Below are 27,733 nucleotides of genomic sequence, written 5' to 3'. Positions count from 1 at the left end.
CAACCCTAACCCTAACCTCTAACCCTAGCTCTAACCCTAACCCTAGCTCTAACCCCAACCCTAGCTCCAACCCTAGCTCAAACCCCAACCCTAACCCTAACCCTAGCTCAAACCCTAACCCTAGCTCTAACCTCAACCCTCGCTCTAACCCTAACCCTTGCTCTAACCCTAGCTCTAACCCTAACCCTGACCTCTAACCCTACCCTAACCCTAGGTCTAACCCTAACCCCAACCCTAACCCTAATCCTTCCTCTAACCCTAGCTCTAACCCTAACCTCTAACCCTAACCCTAGCTCTAACCCTAGCTCCAACCCTAGCTCAAACCCCAACCCTAACCCTACCTCTAACCCTAACCCTAGGTCAAACCCTAACCCTAGCTCTAACCCCAACCCTAGCTCTAACCCTAACCCTTGCTCTAACCCTAGCTCTAACCCTAACCCTGACCTCTAACCCTACCCTAACCCTAGGTCTAACCCTAACCCCAACCCTAACCCTAACCTCTAACCCTAACCTCTAACCCTAACCCTAGCTCTAACCCTAACCCTAGCTCTAACCCCAACCCTAGCTCCAACCCTAGCTCAAACCCCAACCCTAACCCTAGCACTAACCCTAACCCTAGCTCAAACCCTAGCTCTAACCCCAACCCTAGCTCTAACCCTAACCCTAGGTCTAACCCTAGCTCAAACCCTAACCCTAACCCTAGCTCTAACCCTATCTCAAACTTTAACCCTAGCTCTAACCCTAGCTCAAACCCTAACTCTAGCTCTAACCCTAACCCTACCTTTCACCCTAGCTCTAACCCTAACCCTACCTCTAACCCTAACTCTAACACTAGCTCTAAACCTAATTGTAGCTCTAACTTTAAACCTAACCCTAGCTCTAAGGAAGTGTATGGTTATATGGTTCCACGAGCAACAGTGTTGCAAATTTTTCTATGATAAAAGTGTTTTGGTCCCGCTGAGATTCGAACCCGGGTCGCTGGGGTGAAAGCCCAGAGCACTAACCACTACCCTATGGAGGCCTTGCTCTCTGTGCATGGAACATGCATTGTTTTATGGAGCAGTTCACAAGCGACTAGAGTGAAGACTCCACAGCAGATGTCATCACAACGCGTTGTGTACACGAACACCTAGCAAAGTACAATTTAAAATGACACTTTCGAAGTACCCAAAGTTAAACTTACAAAAGAAAAAATAAAACTTACACAAGAAGAGCCCTAACGTGTCAAATGCAAAATGTAAACAAGGACCATGTGAAAATTGGGTCAATGCAAATTAGAATATGTTATTTTGTAGGTATTAACAAGTAGAATAGTTTTAAATTAGTCACAATTATCTAGGCAGATAATTATGGGATATTTTGGTACACTACACGAGGTAAAAGAAATAATAAAATAAATAAATAAAGTGTAGCGAACGATTTGGTGAACGATTCTTTTGAACAAATATTTTGAGTGAACCGATTCTAAAGATTCAGTTCACTTGAGAACTGGAATGCACATTACCAGTACAAAACAGTGCAAGCAATTATAGACGGCCGGTCGAAATAGCCGACCGGTTAGTGACTCGAGCTCTTGCTCGGTAAGAACTTGGTTCGATCCCATGTGTGAGAAATTAGCTTGATGTGCTTTTGTTGTGCAATTAACCCTTTATTTATTTATTCTTTTTTTTGTGTAGTGTACCTATTGAAGGTGTACCTGCACATATTGTCATATAAAGCATGATTAAGCTGATTTTTATGTTTTAATTGGCGAATAAAACACCAGACAAGTTTTAACATGAATGTTTATTAAAAATAATAATATTAAAAGCAAATTTCAAACCAGCAATCTAATGTGAAATTGCAGTAGATATATTGGATAACAATATTTAGGCGTACATAGATATACACGTTATTTAAAAACTACTATAGAAAAATAATTAAATAAGAAAGTGTAGCGAACGATTTGGTTAATGATTCTTTTGAACAAATATTTTGAGTGAACCGATTCTAAAGATTCAGTCCACTTAAAAGAACTGGAATACACATCGCTCGTACAAAACAGTGCAAGCTATTGTAGACTGCCGTTCGAAATAGCTGACTGACTCGGGCTCTTGCTCGGTAAGAACTTGGTTCGTTCCCAGGTACGAGACATTACCTTGATGTTCTTTTGTTGTGCAATTAACCCTTTATTTATTCTTTTTTTTTAAACCTTGTGTAGTGTACCTACACATATTGTCATATAAAGCATGATTAAGCTGACTTTTATGTTTTAATTGGCGAATAAAGAAACAAGGAATAAAACACCAGACAAGTTTTAACATAAATGTTTATTAAAAATAATAATATTAAAAGCAAATTTCAAACCAGCAATCTAATGTGAAATTGCAGTAGATATATTGGATAACAATATTTAGGCGTATATAGGTATACACGTTATTTAAAAACGACTATAAGTGTTACACTACGATAGAAGTGTTTACCAGCTCAGTGGCCCAAGAGGAGAGTGTCCGCCCTGAGATTGGGAGGTAGTGGGTTCAAACCCCTGCCGAGTCATACCAGTGACTATAACAATGATACCCATTTCTTCCCTGCTTGGCACTCAGTGTAAGGGGTTGAAATGGGGCCCCCCCCTGCTGCTTATAATAATTATAAAAGTAAACCTCAAACCAGCAATTGCAATAGATGTATTGGATAACGATATTTAGGCGTATGCATACAGGTTATTTCAAAACTCCTATAAGTGTTATAAAATCAAGATTACCCAAAGAGAAGCAGAAACTCCCTGTTGTTGCATAACGGCGCATCCCTTCATGCAATAAAGTTAGCCGTTAGCTTGGAGAAAACGTGCATAAAAGAAGTGGTGTTTCAGCGAGTGGTTCTTTCTTTCCTTGGCAAATCGTACATCGACATGTTGGCTTGCATAGTTCACGCCAGGAGACGCAACACGTTCACTGACTGGTCCGCTGACGCACGGCAAGGAAGGCAGTTCACCCATTCAGTCGTCCAAGATGAGAAACAGCATCTTGAAATTCTCTAGTCCCAGTTGCTATGAGTAGGCCAATAAGCCGCTTGTTTTGACAGCTCTGCATCTCAAAATAAATAATTGATATTTGTTGAAAATGCAGGCAAATAGAGTTGCTGATGTTAATCAACTACAGCAAGTGAGTGCCTGATCATCAGGGTGACAATGAGCACGCAAGCAAGAGGCGCACTAACAACAACCATCTTGATCCTGGGCTCCCTCTGCTGTAATCGAGTTGAAATTGTACACAAAATAAGGAGAAAATACCATTTATTTGCAGCATACTTGGCATTTAACCAAATATTAAAATTAAATTAAATATTTAAAAGGAGCCATTTGATTAACCCTTGGATTAATTTTTTGCACTGATTTTGCCCTTATTTCACTCTCGCTTATTAGATTTTCACAATACGACAACATGTAATATATATTTGTGTCAAAAATACATTAGTGACAAATAAAGTTTTCTGTTAACCAGTGTTATTAATATTATGTAAATGGATACACGTTAGACAGAGAGCAGTTAGAGAAATACTAATGTTTTAATTTTGCTATTTTTCATCAAAACACAACACCTGTATTGGCAATGACATTCCCCTCCATCCGCCCCCAAGTATGTCAAGTTTACAAAACTGTCTGTAAACATTAAAGTGCAAAAGAATTTGCTCACAATTTTAAAGGATCATGCTGCAAACACTCGCACCTCATTAAGAGCTGGCATCACTTCCAAACTTTTGATTCCAATCAAACATTTTGGCCAATACTTTTTTTTTTTTAATAATTCAACAAGAACAACAAAAAAGTACTGTATGTATAAATCTTGTTATATTTCCAACTCGGTTATTTGAAAACAATAATACAAAAAAAAAGTCATTTGTTAATGAATCCAGTCATGTACCCTGTGTGTCTCTTTTCGGAAAATAGAGACCATGGTGGATAAAAATTGATCACAGAGGTAAAAAAAAAAGAAAAATACTCAAAAAAAACCTCTACTTGTTGGAAAGTCCAAGATGAGAAACAGCATCTTTGTTCATTTGTTTGGAACACTGACCAATGAGGTTCACTAAAGGCTTAAACGGCCCCTTTGCTGGTTTTGATTGGTAGAAAGTTCTATGCCTTTTAGAGCAGTTCAAAGCAAGTATTTCGGACGTGTGTTCAACAACACGTTAGGTCCAGGAGGGATTAACTATCAATTCAATATTCCATTTTATGGGTTGGTAAAATTTCTGAATTCTCTAGTAGATGTACTCACACTTGGCTATTTGAAACATGCTCGGGCTCTCTTGACTCCCAAAATCCAGTTCATATGATGATGATCGCTCCTCTCATCAGCTAAACACCACAATTCACAATGGAAATAAACAACACAAAATAATCAACAGAGTCAAGAAAACAAGTCAACAAATTGTTCAATGATTCAAAGGCACATGAGTCTGAAACTGCCACAGTGCACAATAAAAATAAACAGAATGACTCAAAATAATCAACAAAGTAAAAAAATGTAGCGGCACGTGAGCAATGGACTTCTCATATAATCACTGGTCCTCTCAGTAAGCTTAAATTTGTGAAATAAAGCGATGGCACTCTTGAATGGGTCAAAGCACGACTGTTGGAAGTCAGACACGATTCCAGAGGCCAAGTGTGAGTACACCCTGAGTTGTTAACTTCTTTATCACCTTATCAACTTCTGATTCACCCAAGCCTTATTTTTCCTTACTGGTTTCAAGACATAATTTGAAGATCCACTTTGACGTGGGGGAGTTGTTGTATTTGTTGTGCTATATGTGGGCAGCTAGCCTCCTCCTCATATCCATCATGGAGGACCAGGGAATGTTGGAGATCTTGGTCCTCAGTGAAGACAGAACAACTCTCACGAGGTCTTCATCAAGTGCAGATGTAAATGTGCTATGTGTCCGACATGTGTCCCAGAGGCGTGTCAGCCGGACCAAGAAGACGGTACTTCTCCTCCAACGAGGGCTCGGTGGCGCCGCCCTGTAGGTGGATGAGCGGCTTGGTTTGCAGCAGGACGCAACCTCGGCCCCGCCTCTCCTGGTGGTTCCTGCGGTTGAACACCTTTATTCTGTTGTCCAGCTCCGGGCTAGCCTTCTCGGAGCCTGTGGGACTGGGGAGCTTAAGGTTGACCGGATCCACCGTAAGTCCTTTCTGAGCGAGGCGGGAGTCCTCAGAAAGAGACGAGAGGAGCTCCTGGACCACTGTGCTCTGGTCCTGTCCCGAGAAAGGAGGGGGGCAGCAGGGGTGGGAGCTGTAGTTCAGGTTTAGATCGTGAGTGGGGTTGGGCTGGATGTGATTGGTGGGGCGGTGGATGTCGATGGAAGCTGTGGTGACCATGCCGGTTCCTAAGCCGCACGTCTTGCCATCTTTAGAAAAGAAAAAAAAAAAAAAAAGGTCACAAGTCTTGTTGAGGTCATGTCCAGCATTTTTCAAAAATGGTACATAATGATCATGATGTATTTCTTCTGCGTCTTCATTTTGTAATTTTTTAAAATGTATTTATTTATTTATTTGCATAAGGTCAGTGTCAAGAAACCTACCACTGCTTGCTTCGCTGTAGTATTGGCTGATGTAGTTGTTCATGTCATCACGGACAACTGGATCTGAGTCGGTAAACAAGACAGAATTTTATTCACAAAAATTAATGAGATGTAAAGAAAACATACATTTGAATGATCTATCATTAGCTTAGCTGGACTACAATAACTGTTGACATTGCACTATTGAAATGAGTGTCATAAAGTAAACAGGCACAGACTTAATTGGATTTTACACCCTTGCGGGTACTGATCCATTTCAGTATAAACACTACCAACGAGTTCAAATGGAACCTATCTGTAGTGTTTACAAGGAAATATTGACAAAAATGGCTTGTGCCTCAGGCCACTGGTGCTTAAAAGGCTCACGCTCTGCCGAGTAGTGCACCAGGAAATAGACCGGACCCGTTTAGGCCTTGGCTTGACAAAAGCGGGTCCGCACGGAGGCTCTTTGTTGGGGGGCCAATGTGCGCGGTTGAATGGCGGTGATCTTGTGCTCGCTTGATTGGTCTTGAGCTCACTGTCTGCTGCCTGAGTGCGAAGCGCGAGTAGCTTGAGTGCAAGCCCCCGTCCCGCGGGACACGCTGCTGCTGCAGACTCTGATGGGTAATCTCATTTATTTTTCATTCTAAAATATTAATCCCTGGGCCACCCCCGGAGAAGAGGCATTGCACTCACTAAAACAAGACGGAGACAATCGCTGCACAATTAATAACACATGAGTGATGGAGGTGAGGCTGGGAGGGGGGGGATTAGCTGTCCGGCATACATAAAAAGGCTCTCGACTCTTTTTTTTTTGTGAGTCAGCCCGGTTATCAAGCTGTCACTTGTGTGTGGAAGAGGAGAGGTGACATGCTGGGTCCTTTTAGTGCAGCCGTACACTCTACTGTACACCTGATGTAGTGGTGGCCAAGTCATTACAATCAATCTGGATATAATCCCAAATTAAAAGGATTTTTCTCTGATTCATTGATTCCAATTCCTTGATTCTATTAGCATGCTCTATAGCAGGGGTGTAAAATTCATTCATCGTAGTCATAGTTTCATTCTGAGGGCCATTATGACCGTCAACAAACAGATGAATAAATAAGTTTGAAACCAGAGACTAGTAAAAACAGTTAAAATATTTTTAAAAGATCAATGGTAACAAAAATTTCTAGCAATATCTGTATTTTTTAAAAGTAAAGACAATTTGTAACTTCAGGATTGACACATGAAGTTGATGCACAATTTGTCTTTGGGTGCCACGTAAAATGATGTGGCGGGCCGTATCTGGCCCCCAGGCCTTGAGTTTGACACATATAGGGTTTAAGTACTGTCACTGTGACTTAATGCTGTTCTTCACACATGAAAGAGTTATTCTACCTGCTGAGGCAGATTTTTTTCTGTACTGGTGCCTAAAAAAGTATAGCTTTTTGGGGGTGCTGCAGTGTAAAGATAAATTGTAAAAGCAGCAGAGCAGTAAGTGCTCAATGACCTGCTTCGAGGAGCAGATGTCGTGCTTGAGTGACAGCCGATGTTGTCACCATGTGACACGATTTAGTACTTCGAGGGCGGCATAAGACTCCATCTCAGGGGACACTTGGACTTTCTGGGGCATGGTGTCATGGTTCAGGTTGAGAAGGGAGCTGGCAAACTGACTTGATTGAAGGTGACTTGACCTGCTCCTCCCAGTGACCATGTCGGCGTGGAAAGGCCCACTTTGTATGCCACAGCCAGATTTGCCACCATGGCGACCCCATGGGTCAATATTGTGGTTCGCGATTGAGGTTTGCAGGTGAATGAGAACAGATGTTGACAGGAGCCCACTGCCCTCTTAACAAGGCCCAATGCACAGAGCACTCTGTCGCCCAAATAGTCCAAGTTGACCGGGTGGCTGAAGCACGACGGGCGCTGAGAGTGACACAGTGACAGAAAACATGCTTGTTTTCTCCAGCGTTCAGCACATCCTAAAAGCTTTTTTGCATTGATCTGGTGTGCCTGCGGTCAGATGGCTGTGCTGTGCGAGGATGGTGGGAGCTACGAGGCCGCTCCAGGGCCATGCGTGGCCTTGCACCATTTAGGAACTGTTTGTTGCACATAATTATGCACATACGTGATGCTGCACCTCTCTGCTGGTTTGTCATGCTGCCATCTCAAGCAAACGCTCCACCTGGCCTGATTACATTCACTGGGCTTATTTAAAACATTCTATTTGGCCTAGACAGTAAAATTCAATTGCAATGAACTCAACGTCAGACTCTGAAGTCTTTTGTTGATGTTTTGTAAAAAAAATTCTGTATATCACATCGAGGGGGGGAGTGATGTCATTGCCATAACTTCACCACTTACTGTCCACAAGGGGGCATATTTTCCTTGGTTTCTCTGGTTAACACACTTTTTAATATGTCTGTTTGTTTGTATGAACTTCCAAATTGTCACAGATAAGCTACAGTAGGATTCCACTTCTGTTCCCACAATATTCACTTGCACTGTACCCCGAGAGTTTAAGTGTACCTGCAGCGTTGTGCAGCTCTCTGGGATTCCTGTGAGCGCCCTCGTCGTCAGACTCCCCAGGAGTCAAGCCCTCCACAACCTGGAAACTCCTGCCCTGCTTTGCCCACACGCGATGCATCTGCATAGCAGCCTCGCGCTCCGCCGCCAGGTCCAGGTCCTGCTGGGCCAGGTGAGCTCGCAGCTGCCTGATCTCAAACTGTACCACAAGGATGGAGCGATGGGATTGCAAATGAGGACGGATGAAGATGGGTGGGGAGGTGGAAGAAATAATTAATACAGTGGAAGAAAGTCAGGGATCTGTATCAGTATATCCAATTTGTTTCATTTAATTAATTTAGTTTACAAAAAATGCCAAGTATAGTTGTCAATTTTCACTGATTGTGTACGTTTTTTTTTGTTGTTTTGCATAGATGTGCGTAGGATAGCGTCAGTGGAGTGGCATTTGGAAGAGAATGACTCCATCAATGAGGTTTTGCTGCCCTCTTGTGGCAAAGATTGACCAACACATCCCAAAATAAAACACATCAGTGCACAATTTATTAATGCAACTCTGCAACTCACTCATGTGTTTGGTATATGTTAGGATGAAATGAAAAGGTGCTCACAGCCTGTTCCTGGCAGATTTGCGTGAGACGCTCCAGTTGCTCCTCTCGCACTGCTTTCGTCTTCTCGCACTGTTGGATTTCCAGTTCCATCTCGACTTTGACTTGGAGCACGTAAGCTGAGGCCAAAAAGGAAATGGATTCGTTATATTGAATACTTCATGGGAAATCAGGAATTATAAATGTGTCTTAAATAAAACTCAAGATACCAAACTGAGCTTCAACGCTGCACATTGAGCAAAGTATTTCATTTTTTCAACACCCCTGCAGCTACACCACTAGGTGGCAGCAAAGTGCTTTGTGGCAATGAAGATAATTCACATTTATTGAACATTTGAAATCATTTTCACAATTCCCCTTAAAGTCATGCCAGTGTGACAAGACTTAAGATTTGTGTATTATTTTCATTTTATAATTCTTTTACTTTTTTCATCCATTAAAAATATTAATTATAATGGAAAGCCAATGTTTTATGAGGTTAACTCAAATATATATTTAAAGAAAATTTCAAAATAAATGTTCATGACATCTGCTGCATTTAACACAGAAGGACATGAATAGCCACACTTAAATTCACAAAGCAATTGAGTTACTGTTGAGACACAATTTCCAATGAACCAGACTGTCCTTTTAAAACACAAGCTGTCACCAATTCTTGCTTTTGTCACAAACATAACGTGATCCAAACTCACACGACAAGCTAAGTGACAAATATACGGGCTGAGAGCCCAATTCACACACGGCCACTCGATGAAGACGTCCTCTCTCATTCAGGTTGACACAAGCATCAAGCTAATTGTGAGAGGGACTCAATCTTGTTGTAAATGTGCACCTCTCACTCTCTGGCGTGTCTCCCCGTCCAGCCAAACAAAGAGGCTCAATCACTCACATGTATTAAAGGGAGCAGGTGGAAGTGCACTGAGAGATGAACACCTCAACTGCATGAAGAAGAAGGAAATCAAATAATATCATCATGGGAATTAGAGCCTGGATTACATGACCATGAGCAAATATGATGTCATGGTGACGATATCCATGTCCTCCATTGTTGGGTTTTTTTGGGACAGTGATAAAGTGCAACTTTATAATGGTTTTGAGGACTATTAGTAAAAAGCACCTCTCATCACCGATGAACAAAGTGGAAAGAGAGTTGCTGTGCGGTCTGTTTGCATGCAGCAGGGGGACCACGGTGAGGGTGACCTCGACACGGATATCGAACCAGAGCACATTAGCATAGAGGAGAACAACCACTATATTCATTACGGTCCCTGTGAATGTGCTTATCCAGACCCTACAATCGATCCAGGCCTGAGTAGACGAGTGACAGCAAATTACTCTTGGGGATGATCAATAGCTATATTGCTCTGAATAGTAAATAATTTGTATAATGATGGAGAGAACGAGGTCAGGAGGGACCAGGTGGTCACGGCAACCCGTTAACTCGGTCCATATGATTTAATAAACGGCGTGGACATTGTCTTTGACTCACCGTCGATGATCCTCTTCACCCTCCAGATGCGCAGGGTAATGATGAGGCTGATGGCGTCCCAGGGGCTGCTGGGCCCGTTGGCCACCGTGGAGGCCACCATGGGGGCCAGGGACAACACGATGACGGCTCCATCAAACACCTGATGATGACAACGCTATGCTGATAAAATGCTAATGAGGTTTAATAACCTAAAGCAGGTTATTGGGCTGTTAACATTGGGGGGGAAATACTAACCATAATCTCAAGTTCTTACTGTTCCTACAAAGTTGGACGCAAACTAAGACTAGGAAATACTAAATGTGGTCTTGTCCCAATACTTTTGTCCACATAGTGCACACTGTGTATGATACAGTAGAAGGTGAAGAATCGTACCTCGACTTTGTTTTCGATGTAGTCCCAGATCCCGAGCACAACAATTCTGAAGACAGTCTAGAGACAAATGAAGACATTAAGTTATGTGGTCAACCGCATTAAGGTCCATCTTGCACTTTGCGGTCACTTTAGCGACGCGCCTTTCGGCAGCACCATTGATTCACCCACCAATTAGCATGAGAGGTCACGCACAAGTGGTCCGCCAAATCCATCATGCGTTGGTGCCATTTGGATATTTGATTTGGAGCCAACGAAGCGAAACGCTTTAGAACTTGAACAATGTTCTGACTGGTAGACAATACCAAAGTCATTAAACACCCTTTAAACGTCCTCCCGTTGACTCTTCACATATGACGTCATTGGCGAGGATGGATCATATTGCTTGAAGCCCCCCCTTCCCCCCAATGCTCATTAAATTCCACTTCAATTATTGCTCCTGCTGGCTAGATGATAATTAACGTTTGGTTTAGGGCATTAAGGCCGGCGCCGGCAGTGTAATTGTTTTGCACTGGAGTCAGGCCTACGGGTCAAACGCTTCCCTCTTCATTTAGTATTGCACAAATATAAAGTTTTGTCTTTTAAATGTTTTAAATTACAATTGTACTTCAAAAATCAATCGTTTACTCACCATAAAGCCCTTAAGTGGCTATTCTGAAGCCGAACTATCAATACTAATATGGACAATAATGGAAGGAAGACATTAAATGGAAAAAGTGAACAATCGTAAAATAATCAAGCAACAGCGTCTACAGCTATGCTAATGATGATATGATATAGGAGGTCTTTGCTTTACAACATAGCCGCCTAACCAGATTTTTTTTTTTTATTATAAATATCAGTACACACTCTCCCATACTGCATCTCTGTCACTATGCTAACGCAATAGTAAAAGCCATAATTACAGTAAATATTTTCAGTATCAAATAATAAAATCATCAGCCACATAGCATAAATTGCCTTCGTCTTATTTTAATGTTTTTGTAAAACAAGAAAAAACACGCAAAAGCAAAAAAGATCCAATAAAACATAGCAATGTGTGTTCTAAGATTTTTTTTTTTTAACTTATTGAAATATGACCAATTATAATATGTGGCGGATGAAATGAAAAACAGGGGGAAAAAAAGAAACAAATAGAACTAGACGTTGGTTAAAGCGCTCATTAGCATCTAAACCAGACGTACTGAGATTTTGTTTTAAATGCTGCTTAATAATGAGTAACGCAGCAAAAACAATCCAATAACAATACTTAATGCAATTGTTAGGAATAAAAACGATCATGTTTAATTGGTTGTTGATTAACATACGATAAGTAGTGGATTCTTTCCAACTAATTTGCTATCTAAAGTAGGATAACATCAAGATCAGCTACCGACTCATCACTTCAGAATTATCTGGCTAACTAAGAAGTAGATGTGATTAAAAGGAGTCTCAGCGGAATAATGGCACTAAATCACATTACCTCTGAAAAGAAAAGTGACAGGATGATGAGACTGATCCAGTGGATGATGCTGGCAAACTGGAAAGCATTGGTAACTGCAGACACAAATAAATGCAGCCTTGAAATAAAGTACACTTCTAAAGCACCAAGTCGTCTTTCAACTAGCGAGGACACTGTGTCCATCACGGGGCCATCATTTACTCCAGTGTCAAATTGTCTACAGCGCTAATCTTTTCGGTTCATTCCCCGAAGACTGTGCTATCATTAAAGCTGAACGCTGGCCACCAATCAATGGAGATGCGCGCTCGCCTCCTGCCATTGACAAGATGCCTGCTTCGTTATCCTGTCTCGGCATTGCTGTTCATCATCAATTGGCAACATGCACAGCCAGCGCACATTTGATTGGCACCACTAAAAAACAGTGAGGATGCACTACTGGATTTGACTTCAAGTAAATTTGTTTCCCCTTCTCAGTTACTCAATGTGGTCATTACAAAACAAGCAATTATCAAAACGCATGTGTTGAAATAAAAGGATGGACTCACATTGAAGGAGTTTGGTGTCGATGAGTAGCTCCAAGGAGAGGAAGAGCACCACCAGGATAACGCAAGCTACCAGGACACAATTGAAACCAGCACTGAGCAGACAGACTTGCCATAGGGCCACTCGACGGCCACAGCAAGGCTTTAGCCAGTTGGACCTGCAACACAACACAACAAAACTGTGGTTGTCTATTTCTAGATGAGGACATATTTGGGACATGAAGGTAAATTTACATAGACGGATGGAAATGGAAAATAATTTGGGAGTAAAGTAGAAACAGCATAAAGTAAAGTAGAAACAACCAATTAAAATTGAATTTTTTAAAAGAGTGACATCAGAATGTAAAGAGAGTGCTTAGCAATAAATCTGGAGTTCCCATTGTGGCCAACAGAGGGCGGTGATTTGAAGAGATGCACTCTAAATTGAGCAAAGGTGAGGATGTTAAGACTTGAGATAAGAGAGGGCATTGACGGAGGAAGGGACACTGAAGCTTTGTGAACTGCTGATTTGAGCATTAGCTGCATCTAAGGCTGGAATTTTAATGAACTTCCAATTCATCAGGCCATGAAGAGGACCACTGTAGCAGAGCTTGATTGGGGGTAGCGGCATGCAGCAAAATCAGCATCTTGACTGTCAAGTGAGAGAAGTAAAATAAGATACAAAATAGACTCAAATATTTTTTTAAATAAATGCAGTTGGAGTTGCAACTGTTAATTGACAACTAATTGTTTATCAAAATAATCAATAATTAGTTTTGCTATACTTGATGAATGGTGAAGATACTTTAATTAGTGACTGAACAAGTGTTTGAATCTTAATCATTTTATGTTTGTGCATTTGGTTTTACTTTGAAATAATGTCCTGATATAATGACATAATATAGGAATGATAATCTAAAAATCTGATTCATCGATTAATCAACAAAATAATCAATAAAAAATCGATTATTAAAATAAGGGTTAGTTGCAGCCCACATATGGAATGTCATCTGTCGTCTGGCAATTGACATGTTGGCCTTAAATAGTCTAACATGACCATTTTTTTCCATCATTTCAAGTCATACTGAGAAGCCTGAGGTAGGAGCACTGAGAAGGAACAAAGCCTCTCAGCAGTTCTCCAGCTGGAGCGGAAAGTTGGCACCGCTCTCAATTTTTGCATCCTCGCCATTTGCTGGCACAAAAGAGGTGGCCGACATTGGTGAAGTGTTTGGCCCCTTCATCATTTGACGTCTCCATTGCTTGGCACACGACTCACAAGACTCATTTGAACTGCAATGGACGAGTTGTGTCTGTGTTTGGAATTGCATCGCTTTTTTGATGGGTTAACACAACAACATAAACTAAAAGTGACCACAATTAGTATTATAGCTCTCTAATTATTTTTTGGGCTCAGCAGCACAAAAAAGGGAAGCCTGTTTGGGGAGAAGTCATCTAAATCCACGCTCTTCATGACACTCGAGGGATTTGCACTTCTCAGCCTGCAATAATAACCTTCATCAAATAATTTACAGCCACCACCAGCTGTCTCTTTCATCTAAACCACTTCCAGCATCAACTTAATATTTGATACGCTTAAGAATAAATTCTCCAAATGGCCTCAAACCATTTGTAGAACCACATTCAAGAAACTTTTAAACACTTCCCTGCAAATTACTATCGTCAGGGTTTAATGTTGCTTTAACAAATGATTTAAAAAAACATTTTTTCCAATTTACTACTGTGGTGAAACAGAGCCATAATAACAGCTACAAGGCCAAGAATCCTAATTTGCACAGTACAAGTACAAATCACAAATGATGTCAAAACATCACGTCAGATTTTAGCATATGTCAGTAAAGCTCCATTCAAGCATCAAAGCGTTAAGTTATGTGATGTAAGTAGATTGACATTCCGAGCATGGAAAAAGTTCAAGCAATGTGTCACCGTTTTAAACTTCTTTAAAAAGTCATTCAAAAAAAAAAAAACCTTCCTGTATTCAGACAAATTGTGTTCAATGTTCAACCTTAGATGTTCTATTGTATTTGAGTAAAAAAAAATAAAAAATACGGGGAGCCATGTTCCTTTGCCAGCAGCAACCTTTGTGCATTGATGCCAGGATCAGATTTATCATCAGAGGATATTAAAATGAGTCCACATGGCAATAAACCTTTGAGTTATGATTTCCAATGATAACACCGGCCATCTTGTTACAGGCTAAATGCGACATATCACACACTCAAGCACAGATTAAAAAAAGCTTGCAATGAGACCAGGAAAGGAGGCGGAAGTAGCACTGATAAGACAGCCATGAGTGTATTGTTAGTTCTTGTGTGGTGCCAAAAGTGGCCCGACCCGATCCGGCCCAGACGGGGCATCGCAGAAGCTGCTTTCGACACATGGGGGATATTAATGAGTCTTACTCAAGCAACAGAACAAATTCTTCTGACCCATTAGGCTCTGACAGTCTGACACAACCACCTGGCCCGAGTCATAGTGGACAAGTTCAACCTTTGCAGCTCAATGCATTTTAGAGAAAGTCTTTATTTATTTATTTATTTATTTATCTATTTATTTATCTATTTATTTATCTATTTATTTAAATGAGCTTTTATATGAACCATTTTCATAGCTGCGCGCAGTTGGATATTGGCGTAAACCAATCAAATAGGCTCCGCCCCTCTCCTTAAAATTCAGTACAGGTGAGGTATTCAATCTAATCTGAAGCAGTCTGAACTTTTAAAGAACTGTGAGAATCTCCACTTGTAGATGATGTGAAGTTGGCTGTCTGTCACGTGACTGTGTGGGACATTTTTTTCTTTTCAGGCTAAATCAAATATGGAAATATCTTTCTCATTTTAATTCCTGCTTCCGAAGCATGTGTTGATACAGCTGTCAGCACCCGAGATGGAGTGGGCCTCGACGGGAGGGAGATTAAATCAGGGAGGGTAATCGATAACGGTGTGTCGATTGAGACACTGAATGCTGGGAGACCCACAAGCGTCTGATGATCAGCTCTGGTAAATAATAAAGCGTGTCTTGACAAATACTACAAACGTTTTCGACTGGTATATTCTTTTGTCTTGGATAATAGACCCAAAATAAATATAGATTTGCTCAGGTGTACCTAATATTGTGACCAAAGAGCTCCAGATAGAAAAACATGCATTTAAACACCAAATGAAACTTTTAACTCTTTTGCCACTGGCCTTGCCCGCAGCAAAGGAATTAAGGAGTCTGGGAGATAACATGAAGCAGTCGCTCCCTGGTCACTGCCTCTGACAACTTCTCATACTGGCTAATTAAAGTGGGCCAAATTACTCGACTTGTACTTCTCTCTCACTTCTGACAAAGCATTTAAAAGTAGGAGATGATGAGTTCGTTTGACCTTCACATGGCACTCTTTCAAAAAGATTTAAATTGACATTATAGTAAGCAACTAAACAGTAAAAAACAGGCAGCAGTCACCTTCCGCCTCCTAAAACCAACAGAGTTATTTCCAAAATTGGATTTTTTGACCTTCGCCCGAAATGTACTGGTGACGGGCGAAGATGAACTTTCCTCTTTTATACCCTTGCTCACGTCACGTTTCGAAGAACCATCTGGACCCCTTTGCACATTTAGAACGGCCGCATCAGCGGCATATGCTACTATTTTAGTTTCTGGCAGGCGTGAACTTTTCCAACAGGATTGAAGGTGACATCATGCCACAGCTCACGTATGTGCTAATCAAGCCAAAAAATAACATACCGGCTCACACAAAGAAAAAAATACATTAGTGTAGCCCAAAATATATATTTGGAGCTTACAGGTGGTTTGAAAAATTATTCTCCCAACTCAGAAGATAAACAGGACAAGAGACTGGAGGCGGGATTCAGGAAGCATGACCATCATCATCTTTATGATTGCTCCACTTGTCACTCACCGCTCCATCAGTCAACCATTAAAAAGGTTGAATGAATGAGCCTCCTCGATAGCTCCATCAGCTCCCACAAAAAGCAAGGAACCCAAACTTGAAATAATGAAGAAATAAGGAGAGCCAACAAATAAAAGAATCATGACCACTGTGGGGGAAGAGTGGGCATCCATAAAAGTGCTGAACACAAGCCCACGCCACCTTGATCCTCCCAGCATTTTTCCAGACAGGAAGATGGATGGACCCAAGTCTATTAATAAGTACACTTTACTCAACAGGGCGCCCAAACTGCTAACACTGCAAACGGCCCCTGATACGAGTTGCAACTACCACCTCCCACAGTGGTGCCCACTCATCTCCCGAATGGAGCGACAATGCAGTTAAGCGAACTCTCCGAGCGCAACTTGGAGGCTCTCTGGAGCCTGACGACAAATGATCGCAACACCATTTACACCAGGTGCTCCTGGAAGCTTCGACTTGATTATGGGAAGGAAGAGGAGAACAGCTGAAATCTGTCAAAAATAGATTTTTTTTTTTTTTAAATGGGAAAAGGGTGGCTATCTAAATATACAGGGCATCAACGAAGCAATGCTATTGTTCCTAATGAGCTGTGACAGCGCAGGATAAATTGGAATATGAAGTGAAGCATGATTACAGAGGATTAGATAACAAGCGCCACACAGCCCCGGTTTTTCGCTCGCGCTCGGTTTATAAATACATTTGCTGGCGTTCCGTCGGCGCATGCACACTTTGGCGGCGGTGGCGTACAGTGTGAGGAGAGAGCGGTAAGGTCAGCTCCACCTTCACAATGCTACCGGCTGTGATATGCAAAAAGCCGTTGACGGGAGGTGCTTCATCACGCCGTGGCAGCCTCTCGTTGTGATTAATCCCCTCCGCTTGCTTCCCGCCATAAAACGCCGGCAGCTTTACGTTAGATGCAAATTGTGATGGCACCTTTTTTTTGGGGTGGGGGGGCTCGTGTGGCACTTGAATGGTGCCAAGGGTCTTCTCTGTGCTCTCTGTTAATGGTTGCACAATGTAGATCTGCAGACTAATAACTGAAACAATACTAATGGAATGAATAAGTGAATAAATACACTTAAATAAACATTTGGCAGGACTGAATACTTTAAAAGTCAAAGTGAAGGCAACTAAATAGGAAGAAATGTTGACTATTTGCATTCGTTATTCTTGTTTGCATCTGAGTTTCTCGTGTACAATAGATTGAGACAGAGCTTTCCAAAAACAAATTAGAGCAGTAGAACTAAAAATCTGCCGTAAGCAGTGTGTGTAAATCCAGCCCGAATCATCTGTTTACTACCTGTAGTTCTATCGCCATTATATCCATTAAGGTCATGCCTGACTGGGCCATTTGTCAGCTGAATTGGATCGATGTCAGATTGCTTTCTCCCCGAAACCAAAAAGCATCGACTTTTTGATCTGGACCAAATCAAGCTATTCAATAGTGGTGTCAAATCAATCATATAAACTGCAGACCACAGGGAGCGAGTCTGAAGAAGGGAGCAGACCCAACCCCATCAAGATAAAACTGTCAGTTCCATATTTGTCTTTGTTTGTCTGGATCTTTTGCTTACAAGCTGTTTACTCATTTGTAGGGATTGACTTAGATTTTAAGAACTTGCTAGCTTTTGCAGATCTAGTCCATATCTACAGATGAGCAAAAACATACAAAATACTAAATTGGCCTTCTTGATCTGTTTTGACAGTATGCAAAAGGTTGAAATGCGTGCTACTGCCACCTACAGGACTTCAGTGGAACGGCATACAATTCTAATCTCGTCCACACTAAGTGATACATAAACCTTGACCCATTGCTAAAAGAAAAAAGTAAATAAAGTTTGCCTATGTTTCCACTTCCCTAAATAAGTTTTGCTGACATTTGCACACATTCTAGAGTAAGTGGAAATGGGCAATCCACTTTCTCAGATGGGGTCAGTGGAGCCGCTAACATTCCATCTCTATACGTTTTCATTTTTACGGCTGTGGATTGCTTCGCCACCGTCGGCCGGAGTCTCGGCTCGGTTCAAAAACACTTCATCATCCTGTACTGCCATAGAGGAAAAAAAAAAGATTTCATCTGCCCCATTTCCCTTAAAGGGAGCTCAGCAAATGGTCTTTCTCTTACGCTAGATGCACTCTTGCTACTCAACCTCTATTCATGACATACTATCATGGTCCAAAATGTTTGACTGCTTGGTGTTGGGAATATGCTGAATTGACAATTTATGACATGGTGGTTGGTGCACAAAATACTATAATTTTGAAAGCGTACAAATATAATTTGTATGCCCAATCATAATTTTGCTTAAAATCGGTATTTCCTGATTATTAGGAAGTTCTAAAGTTCAGAAGCTCCTCCATCACCAGCACGAACCAGCAATAATAAACTTTGGCATAAACAGTGATGATTGTGGATGAGTTATTTAGTGAAGCTAACTACCTGCTACTGCGGGCTAACTTTAAAGGCATATTGATTGTGTAATTAGCAGACGGAGGCCTTGTGATACTCAAATCTAAAAAATGAATTGTGTCAACGACGTCCTCATGGTGAGTGAGATCTACTCATTTCACATGATTGCAAATTGGATGCACGATTATGGTGACATATTTCATACACGGTCAGCTTCCCATGGCAAATAATTAGGTTGTGTAAATTGAATTATTGGTAACACAGCCCACGACTGAGCCTGGCTTTAAAGTGATGCTTGTCTCCGAAACATTGCCTTGCAGGTGCTTTACTGGTGGAGCTACAATAGGAAATGCTGCATGCATAATTCAACACTGTAGACACAGTCGTGTTTCCCACTAGCCTTCCCCGGGACACAAAAAAAAAAAAAATGTAGCACTCACCGAGACAAGAAGCAAAGCGCAATAACAAAATGTACAATGTTTATCGGTGCAAATACAAATACGTGCCAGAGTGAGGTACAAGTATCAGTGCTGCCAACTGCGCCGCTGTGAAACGGTCGGTTTAGTGACCTAAACGATATAGTTGGACCGGGCTCGTAAATTACAGCATGGGTCCATTGGCTCCCTCGCATCCGCTTACGGTGTTGATAAGTGTCCTGATGAGAGCGTATGTTACACTGGGATGGAGTCACAGGTGCACGACACAACGGAAAGACTGGAGCGTGGAAAGCAATGTGACCTCCTTTCCATATGTCACACATACAGAAGATAAACATAACTGTTGGAATCAAAAAAATCTCTTTACCTAGCCAAACATTGTACTTGTTTTAGACAATTTCCCTGCAGCCTTTGTTATGTTCGTAACTTACAGTACAGTAACTAAATTGCAGTAATATAAATCTTTATACACTATATTAAGCTTTTCATGCATTGGAGTTTAATTTATATCCCAGAATAGGAATAATCACGTTGTATAACTACGGCTGTGTTATTTTCATATCGACTGAAGCCAAAAAAGAGAAAATCTTGTAGAAATATGTTGACATCTGTGATGTAACGGGTAAGCTTGCTAATTAATGCAACAAAAATAAATATCTGTGATCTCACAGCAAACACTGACATTATTTGCTGGATAGCAAATTCTTAGAAGCACATTGCATGATATGTAACTCGCATTTACCGTAATAGAGAACAAGAGTGACGATGAAAAGGTTCGTCGTCAGCATGATTAGTAAGTTTGATTAACCTTTTTTATGATGATCACATATTTCTCATTATGCAATAATCTGTTGCAGTCTGTCAGTGCAGATGTCGAAATACTTCCAAATAAAATACCCGCTTGGGAGTGTGTGGGGGGGGGGGGGGGTCTACTTGTGATGTGTCATCAGTGCAAACTCATCAACACTTTACTCACCCTTCCCGGGCTTCATCTTCATCGGCATTGGATAGGAGCTGCGAGCCAGCCATCGAGAGGTCCAGCGCCGCGAGCGGAAGGTCTCGGTAGCCGAAACTCACCAGCTGGACCGGAGGAGCCAAGCATTGGTTCTCATCGTCCACCTGCTGGGAGATGACCTCCAAGTCTGACAGAGCTGCAGTCCCCACGTCCCTAGTCGACCACCAAGACAAGACGGAAGACGTTATGACTGAGCTCGCTCGTTGCCTGACATTTAAGTGTTTGATGAAGAGTAAGAAATGGATCAGTAGAAAATGAAACGCACATTTAATTGTGCTTTCTCCCTCTTTAATGCAGCGGCCGATGCGTAAAAGTAGTAAAAGATGGCAAGCAAGACAATGTGAGCGGTGACATAGCAAGGCAGCCCAGATGAAAAAGGAGTTTAATTATTCAGTCGGGCAACGCATTCTTATTCACAGCGTTGCCCTCGGGGTACCAGCGCTGGGTCACCGAGGGTCACGCACAAACACCCACTCGGCATCGTGAAACGACTGAGCGCTCACGCGGTTTAGCAACAACAGAGAAGTTGCCGGTCCGACGTTTGCTCGGAGGGAGCGTAATAACTGGGGCGTGTCTTGCTTGAAGTGCAACGCTCGCATACATTTGTGACCACTGTTTAATGCATTTTCAAGCAGCACAAAGCAGCAAGAGAGGATGAGAAGAGGTTATTGCTTTGAAAATCTGAGCTATATATATATACACGTATATACTATGTATAAAATTAAATATGATAATTACATAAAATAAATAATTACATATAATAAATAGATTATATACGTATATATATATATATATATATATATATGATATATAATGAGTTTGACACCCCTGAGCTAAACCATCGCTAGCGCTAATGTCATTGCTAACCTTACTCTTCAAAATGGGGTGCAGAGACTGACTAAAAATGTGCTAAAGTGGTGAATAAATGCTTTCATGACTTGTAGCACATATTTTTCTTCATCAGATTTTGATAAAGAATTTGATTAAATGTCACAAAGAAATTGGCGGGGAAAAAGCAACGGTCAGGAAGGAGACATGCTAAGGGGAACAAGGATCTCTTGTGAGACAGATCCAAATGAAAGGAAGACTGAGGGCAGCATCAAAACAGGCCATTGCAACAAAGTACTTCAGTGCCCAGAGAGAAGGCACAGCAACAAGTTAACATTATTTTATGTTATTTCTACATTTCACATTGGCAAATCCCCCTTGACAACACACCCTGATCCATCTTAGTGTCTCAAAATGATAGCTTAACACCACGGTCGGCAAACAGCACAGCCAAGACCCAGTTGGGCCGCCTCAATTGAGCACGGAGGTGGAAACAAACGGCGAACGCGGCCACAGACTGACTCTCCGCGTGTTTGTGTGCGATTGTTGTATTTTTAGACCAGAGCAGATGCTGGTGTATCGAGTCTGATGTGATGTCATTGCCTCTTCCTTTGTCAGCTGAGTAGATCCCCACTCGCCTTCAAACGTCAAAGGAAGTCAGGCACGGGTGGGGGTGGGCATGTCAGGGGTTATGCAACAAGCTCAGGGGGACAACAAACAAAAAGAGGAGAGCTCTGAGCAGTAAAAGAGGGGAAATGGCGCTGAGAGAGACAGGGAGGATTGCATGTGAAAAGTGGAGGTAATAAATGAATGGGAGGGAGGTGTAGATTGGAAAGGGGAAGATGGATGGCGGAGGAGCGGGAAGGATGAGGGCAATGAAATGAGATGATGAGGAACCATAAAGATGGAGCCGCCACATTCTGTTCAAGTCAGCCTTTTTCACATTTATTTCAGCTACAATTCGCTGGGAAAGAATTCAAAATAGCTCGGCCATTTCACACGTGTCTGCAAGTAGTGGCTGGAGGCACGCAGTTGTTTTTACGTGCCATCCATTAGGGGCGTGCATCTCGGCAAGAAAAGACGATACGATTCGAGGATTTTAAAACATGATTCAATTTGGTTCGATTTTTTTGGACTGATGTGATGCAGCTGCGGCTTTTGCCATTTTTATGAATATGCAAGCTTTGACATGTTTGTAACTATTGAGGTTGTTTTATGTATACATGTTGTAAAAGCTTACATGTTGCATTTTAAAAACATGACAAAAGCCCTAATTTTAAAGTTTACTAAATTTAAAGAACTAACAAATTGTCATCAGCGTCAAAGCACTTTTTGTTTCCTAATGGCTAAACATATGACACACCCAGCATGACATGGTGTCAGTATAATTAATTTAAATTTTGTCCATTGTCAATCTCACATGCCCTCATAATAGTAGTTGTGCGACTTTGTTTCAAATCCATTTGCTCTTTTCAAGTCCCGCTTTAGAGAGAAGGCTTTGAATTGTGATGAGAGAGCACCGAGTGACCTGAAACATTCACAAGAGAAGCACGCAACGTGACTGACTGACAGATGGACAGACAGCGTACCTTTAGGAGAGGAGAGACAGGTACACACATGAAGGATGGAAAGGTACACACACACACACACACACACACTCATTCACTTACTCACACAGTTTATTAAACTATACAGTGCTAACGCTGAAAGACTTTTGGCTTAATCGGCACAATCGTAACTCTTCAAGGTCATCAGCGTAGTCTCTGATGGAAAGTGCACAGTTGTAGAGGAACTGTTTAACATCTTGTTTTATCATTTTGCTTAAAACATTAAGTGTGAGTATATTTATACATGCTAGACAATTTCAAATTACACAGAAATGTAATATTTATTTATTTATTTATTTACTTACTTATGACGACAGGGAAGGTCTTTCCTGAAAATGATTAGATGTTGAATCATTTGGAATTTTAAGTTAAAAAATGGCCCAAAAGTGAACAATAATGACGAACCAGATGAGAAGAAAACAAAAAGACAAAGTAGCTGATATGGGTACTGTATTATATTTTCAGTAGGTTCTTTTCCCCCCTCTTAGTTAATGAAAAGAGCATTGGCTGTTATTGCAGTCTTATCTCAAGAGCTCCTGCCTTCATCCCAATTTGATGGGATTATTTCCCGCAGCGAGAAGGCCTCACATTTCTTTGAAGATACACAAAAACAAATTCACCCAAGGCCAGGATGCTATTGCTCATACGGCAAATGCAATATGTATTGTGCAATTCGACAAAATTGATATTGAAGGGGAACACAGGAGCTTCTGCAGACCACAACTTTTTTATTGTCTGTTCAGCAATTTGTGTGTGTAAGCGATGCCGCCTACATGTGTGTAAACGCAACAACAAGCCTGTGCATACAAATAAATGAGGAAATTCATGAGAGAAAAGGCTCCCTCCCTGCACATTTTTACATAAGCACAACAAATGACACACTGATCGGATTAGTTTTGACCAAGATATTACTTTGAAGTTACAGCGGTGAGTCAGTACACACCTGCCACCACATAAAGTACTTCCGATTAACCCCAAATAAAGTTTCGGCAGGCTTCAGTTCTAGCATAAAACCTTCGGGGGAAAAAAAGCCTGCTAGAACTCCTGAACTTTATTTGGGGTTAATCAGAGGCACTTTAAATTGCTGCATGTTTTGTTTTTTGTTTTTTTTAATCATATGTGGATTTTCACAAAATTAAATTTTGTGGCAGCCTATGTGTTTGTTACTGGGGATTTTTTTTTTTAAGTGATAAAATAATTGATGCAATAATTAAAAAGATTTTTATTGCTTTGAAGAATTGCTGCATTGAAGTAATAACTACCTGAGGAAAAAGTCAGTATTATTTAAACATTTTAATATAAAAGTCTACAAAAACTCTGTTATTCAGACAAAAATAATCATTAAAAATCAAATACTTAATTTGTGTTGGACAGCAACTATAAATCATTGTCTTTGATGTATTTTCTTGTGCGATTGAGTTCGTATGTGCCCTTAATCAACTTTTTATTGGATTAATGTAATATTAATGACTGAGACGAGAGAAATAATGAAAGGGACAATATAAAATCGTTAACTTCCGTGTGCAAAGCTTGCCACAAACACATCTTATTGTTGTGCTTTGCGCTCTAATGCAGACACACACACACGCGCACACGCACACACACATCATGACTTTTCTTAGACCCCCTGACGCTCTTGTACAAAAAGCAGCTTGGTAATTGCAAATATACTCTGAACAACATTAGCACATGTACACACTAACGAGCCATGGAACATACACGCACACACACAAGCACACACACACACGCACGCACACAGAAAGAAGTGATATTCAGGGGAGTGAAATCTCCCCGAGGGAGGCAGATAAAATTAAATAGCGGACTGTAATATTGAGCGCCAGGTAGGAAAGGTCATTACGAGACAAAAGTTGCTCTGGGGATTTCAGTGGCCAAAACAGAAGGTCATGTAAGTGACTGCGAGGCAGAGCCACTGAAGAATATTCTTCATCCAGTAAGTGTGAGTGTCTCGCTCATGATAACGGTCATCCTTTTTAAAAATGAGGAAAGCCATGCATATTTTCCAGATATATTATCTAGTTTGGGGTCATAGCTGACCTGAAGCCAATGCAAGCTGACAGGATTCAAACCGGGGAACCTTTCAACTGTGAGTCAGATATGCTAATCACTAGGCCACTGTGTTGCTGATATCAGCAATGATTAGGTTAAATAAAAAACAAGTGGAAAAAAAAAAGAAAGTATCCAGCTACTTTATCATCAGTTCAAAACGGCTTTAGTGAACTCCATGCACTTATACAAGTTTAAACTTTTATTAGACAGTGTTCATGAATCATAACCCCAACACCACCCGGACTTTCAGTAATATAAAACTAAGATCTACTACCCGATGAAAATCACGATGATAAAGACGCCGTAAAGTGGGCTAGCTGAACGAGGCACATCAGGTAGATGGCAGTAAACGGTAGAATGACTTAAAAGATGCCTCACAGAATGTCAATAAAATTAAATTAGATTGGATTCGGATTAGCAAACGTGATGTGCTAAAAATATATTTATGAGTATGTATGAGTATTTATGATTTTCAACACTTTATAAACCAAACTCGTATTCAGGGAAAATTAAAGGGGCACCACCTCAGGAAAACTCCTTAATATTGCACTAGAATTCAACTCCAAATATATTTTTGTCAAGCAATTCTGCAACTAGAATAAAGTTGACTGCCCCCATAAAATAACTGAATATTATCATTTGTCTTTTTTTCCCCTTCTTTTTAATCTTCATTCTCTCACGTTCATCTTTCATCACAGCTTGCACACCTCGCAAACACCCACTCACTCCACTTGCAAAGATACTCAGAATAGACCGTTTGATTGGCTCAAGTCCCATCACAAAGCACACAGTTTGTTTGTGTAATTCTTGTATGCTTGCATTTAATGTAAATTATTAGATTTGGTCTAAATATTGTACTGGGCCTCTATCAAAAGGTGACTAGAGTGAGGAATTCTGTATTGATGCTCCCTGGACTAGTTGCCTGATATCAGTCGGGTTAGTCCCAGTTCACCTGTGACCCAAAAGAGGACAAGTGCTGTTGCAAATGGAAGGAACCTGACTCATGCAAAAAAAAAAAAATTGCAAGAAAAACATCCTAGCACTAAGCAACCTACACTGATTTTTAACAACATGGCCTTCTGGTCGGGGTTAATGGAAAAGGAGTGACATTTCTGCAGAATCATACATGCAGTAATATGGATTTTCACATTTGAAAGTGAAGATGAGGCAAAAGACGGCAGGTCTGCGGAACCTCTGGGACTTTATTGACAACCAAATTACGGTTGAAGTGGAAGAAAAAGCCAAAGCAGCAGAAAACACAACAAGCTCACCTTGCCTGTCTTAGCATTTGTGTCACTATTGTGAAGCACTTCTCATGTACTTTGTATTATTAACACAAGAAGAAGAGATACAATTAACTGATGGATTAAGATGCCTATGCTCCATTTTAGCGACGGCAAAATTCCGTATGAAGCAGAACGCAGCCACATATTGAACAATGTTGTCATTCTTTGCACGCCTGCGTGTGCATGTGCGTGCGTGTGTGTGTGTGTGTGTATATATAAACTCACCCAGCATTAGCCATGTCGTCTGGTGAGAGGGAGGAGAGATGTGTAATTCTTATTGCCACTTTCCACTCGTCCGTCCTTCTCTTGTAATTCACCGCCTACGTAGATGCTGCTGCTTTCATGGTGAACCTATTGGGCAGAATACATTGAGAGTGATGAGTGACAGACACAAAAAAAGTATTTGTACAGTGGAACTTGACATGGCAGGGGGAAGCAACAAACCCATAGCGATGGATGAGATGAGCCTTAGGCTACATTGCCAACATTCAACGTGTTGTAGTAGTTTAGCTACATGATCTAATGAGATCCAATGCAGGAGTAAGTGCATCACACTTGCAAATATAATCAAGGCAGTCATTTCACAATATGGATGAATTTGTTTAGTTTTTGTGTTTAAAAAAAAAAAAAGGACTAAAGGTATTATTTTTTGTACAAATGTGGTTGTAGTGGTATACAACTGCAAACTATTTTCCCTTTATTTGATTACATTTTTTTAAAGTGTACATATTAATCGAATAAACATTTACAAAATGCTGTAAAATTTTACTTTTTTATTATAAGGTTTTTGTGCGTTATAAATGAGGGTTATTAAGAGAACAACTACATTATTAAAACGGCAGTATTGTTAAATGAATTCCTCTCTGACAATAGCCATTTTAAACGTTTCCGTTTTAAATTGCTATTGTGCTACTCAAGTTCCTGGTTGGGAACAAAGTAACAAGTAACATTTTCAACTACGCCAACATTTTGTGTCAAAACTTTTGATGACTCTTCATCACTTCACACTTGGGTGTGTGAGCGCGTTCGGGTGGGAAAAGTATTTTGTGAGCTGCCAAAAAAAAAAACTAATGAAAATGGAATTTATGGAGGGAAAAAGAGCGACTTCGCCTACCTGAGTGAGACTCACATGGCCGAAAAGTAAAAGCTCCCCCCGAGTGAACCTCAAGCGCGACACGCTTCGTGGCCCGGCATCGTAGTAGCAGCTGCTGCACTCCGGTTCGGTACCACCGCCACCATCAAAACCGGAGCCATGAGATGACGCCGCCGGATCGGCGGAGGGCTTCCCCGGCGAGCTCAGCGGGAGTCCCGCGGAGGAGGAGGAGGGAGCGAGTACGAGGAGCTGTCCGAGTCCTGAAGCGGGTATCCAGCTTCCTTCCACGGTAGCAATGTGGGCGAATTCTCAGCTCAACGGCGTAAGAAAGCAATTCGCCGATGATTCGGGTGACATTTGCATCGCTCCAGTCACGACGTGTAAAAAAAAATGGATGAGGGCTCGCCAAGCATGCAATGAGCTTCCCTCACGATCGTCAATTGTGGAGAGCCACGAATGTTTTTATTAGCTTTACGCCCGCTAGGTCCGTTGTCGAGAGCGTTTTTATGGTTTCCAAAAATAAAGATACTATGGGAGTAGAGGGTTTGTCTTCGCGGCAATTGGCTTAAGCGTTTGTCACTCATC

The 27,733-nt window shown here is 41.2% G+C and overlaps 1 protein-coding gene across 1 annotated transcript; it reads right to left on the bottom strand.

Moving 5' to 3' along the window:
• Nucleotides 1–3,527: 3,527 nt before the first annotated feature.
• Nucleotides 3,528–27,704, bottom strand: LOC125967024 (transmembrane protein 266). The gene is made up of 11 exons (XM_049717679.1): nt 27,170–27,704; nt 26,281–26,406; nt 20,229–20,420; nt 12,496–12,650; nt 11,972–12,045; nt 10,513–10,569; nt 10,141–10,279; nt 8,655–8,770; nt 8,050–8,245; nt 5,557–5,619; nt 3,528–5,382 (listed from the first exon to the last, which is right to left on the bottom strand). Exons 2-11 carry the CDS (start codon nt 26,292–26,294, stop codon nt 4,910–4,912), a joined length of 1,479 nt encoding a protein of 492 aa, XP_049573636.1. The 5' UTR covers nt 26,295–26,406; nt 27,170–27,704; the 3' UTR covers nt 3,528–4,909.
• Nucleotides 27,705–27,733: the final 29 nt, after the last annotated feature.

The sequence above is a fragment of the Syngnathus scovelli genome, chromosome 4, assembly GCF_024217435.2.
Source record: "Syngnathus scovelli strain Florida chromosome 4, RoL_Ssco_1.2, whole genome shotgun sequence".
NCBI lineage: Eukaryota > Metazoa > Chordata > Actinopteri > Syngnathiformes > Syngnathidae > Syngnathus > Syngnathus scovelli.
The sequence above is the reverse complement of the archived record's forward strand: the minus strand, read 5'-3'. Positions and strand labels throughout refer to the sequence as shown.

Bases quoted from the DNA above. Each gene is read 5' to 3' on its own strand.
- LOC125967024 (XM_049717679.1), bottom strand. The intron at 12,651-20,228 runs GTGAGTAAAGTG...GTTGTGTTGCAG, and splicing joins GAAGATGAAGCCCGGGAAGG to GTCCAACTGGCTAAAGCCTT. The intron at 8,246-8,654 runs GTGAGCACCTTT...CTTGTGGTACAG, and splicing joins AAATCTGCCAGGAACAGGCT to TTTGAGATCAGGCAGCTGCG.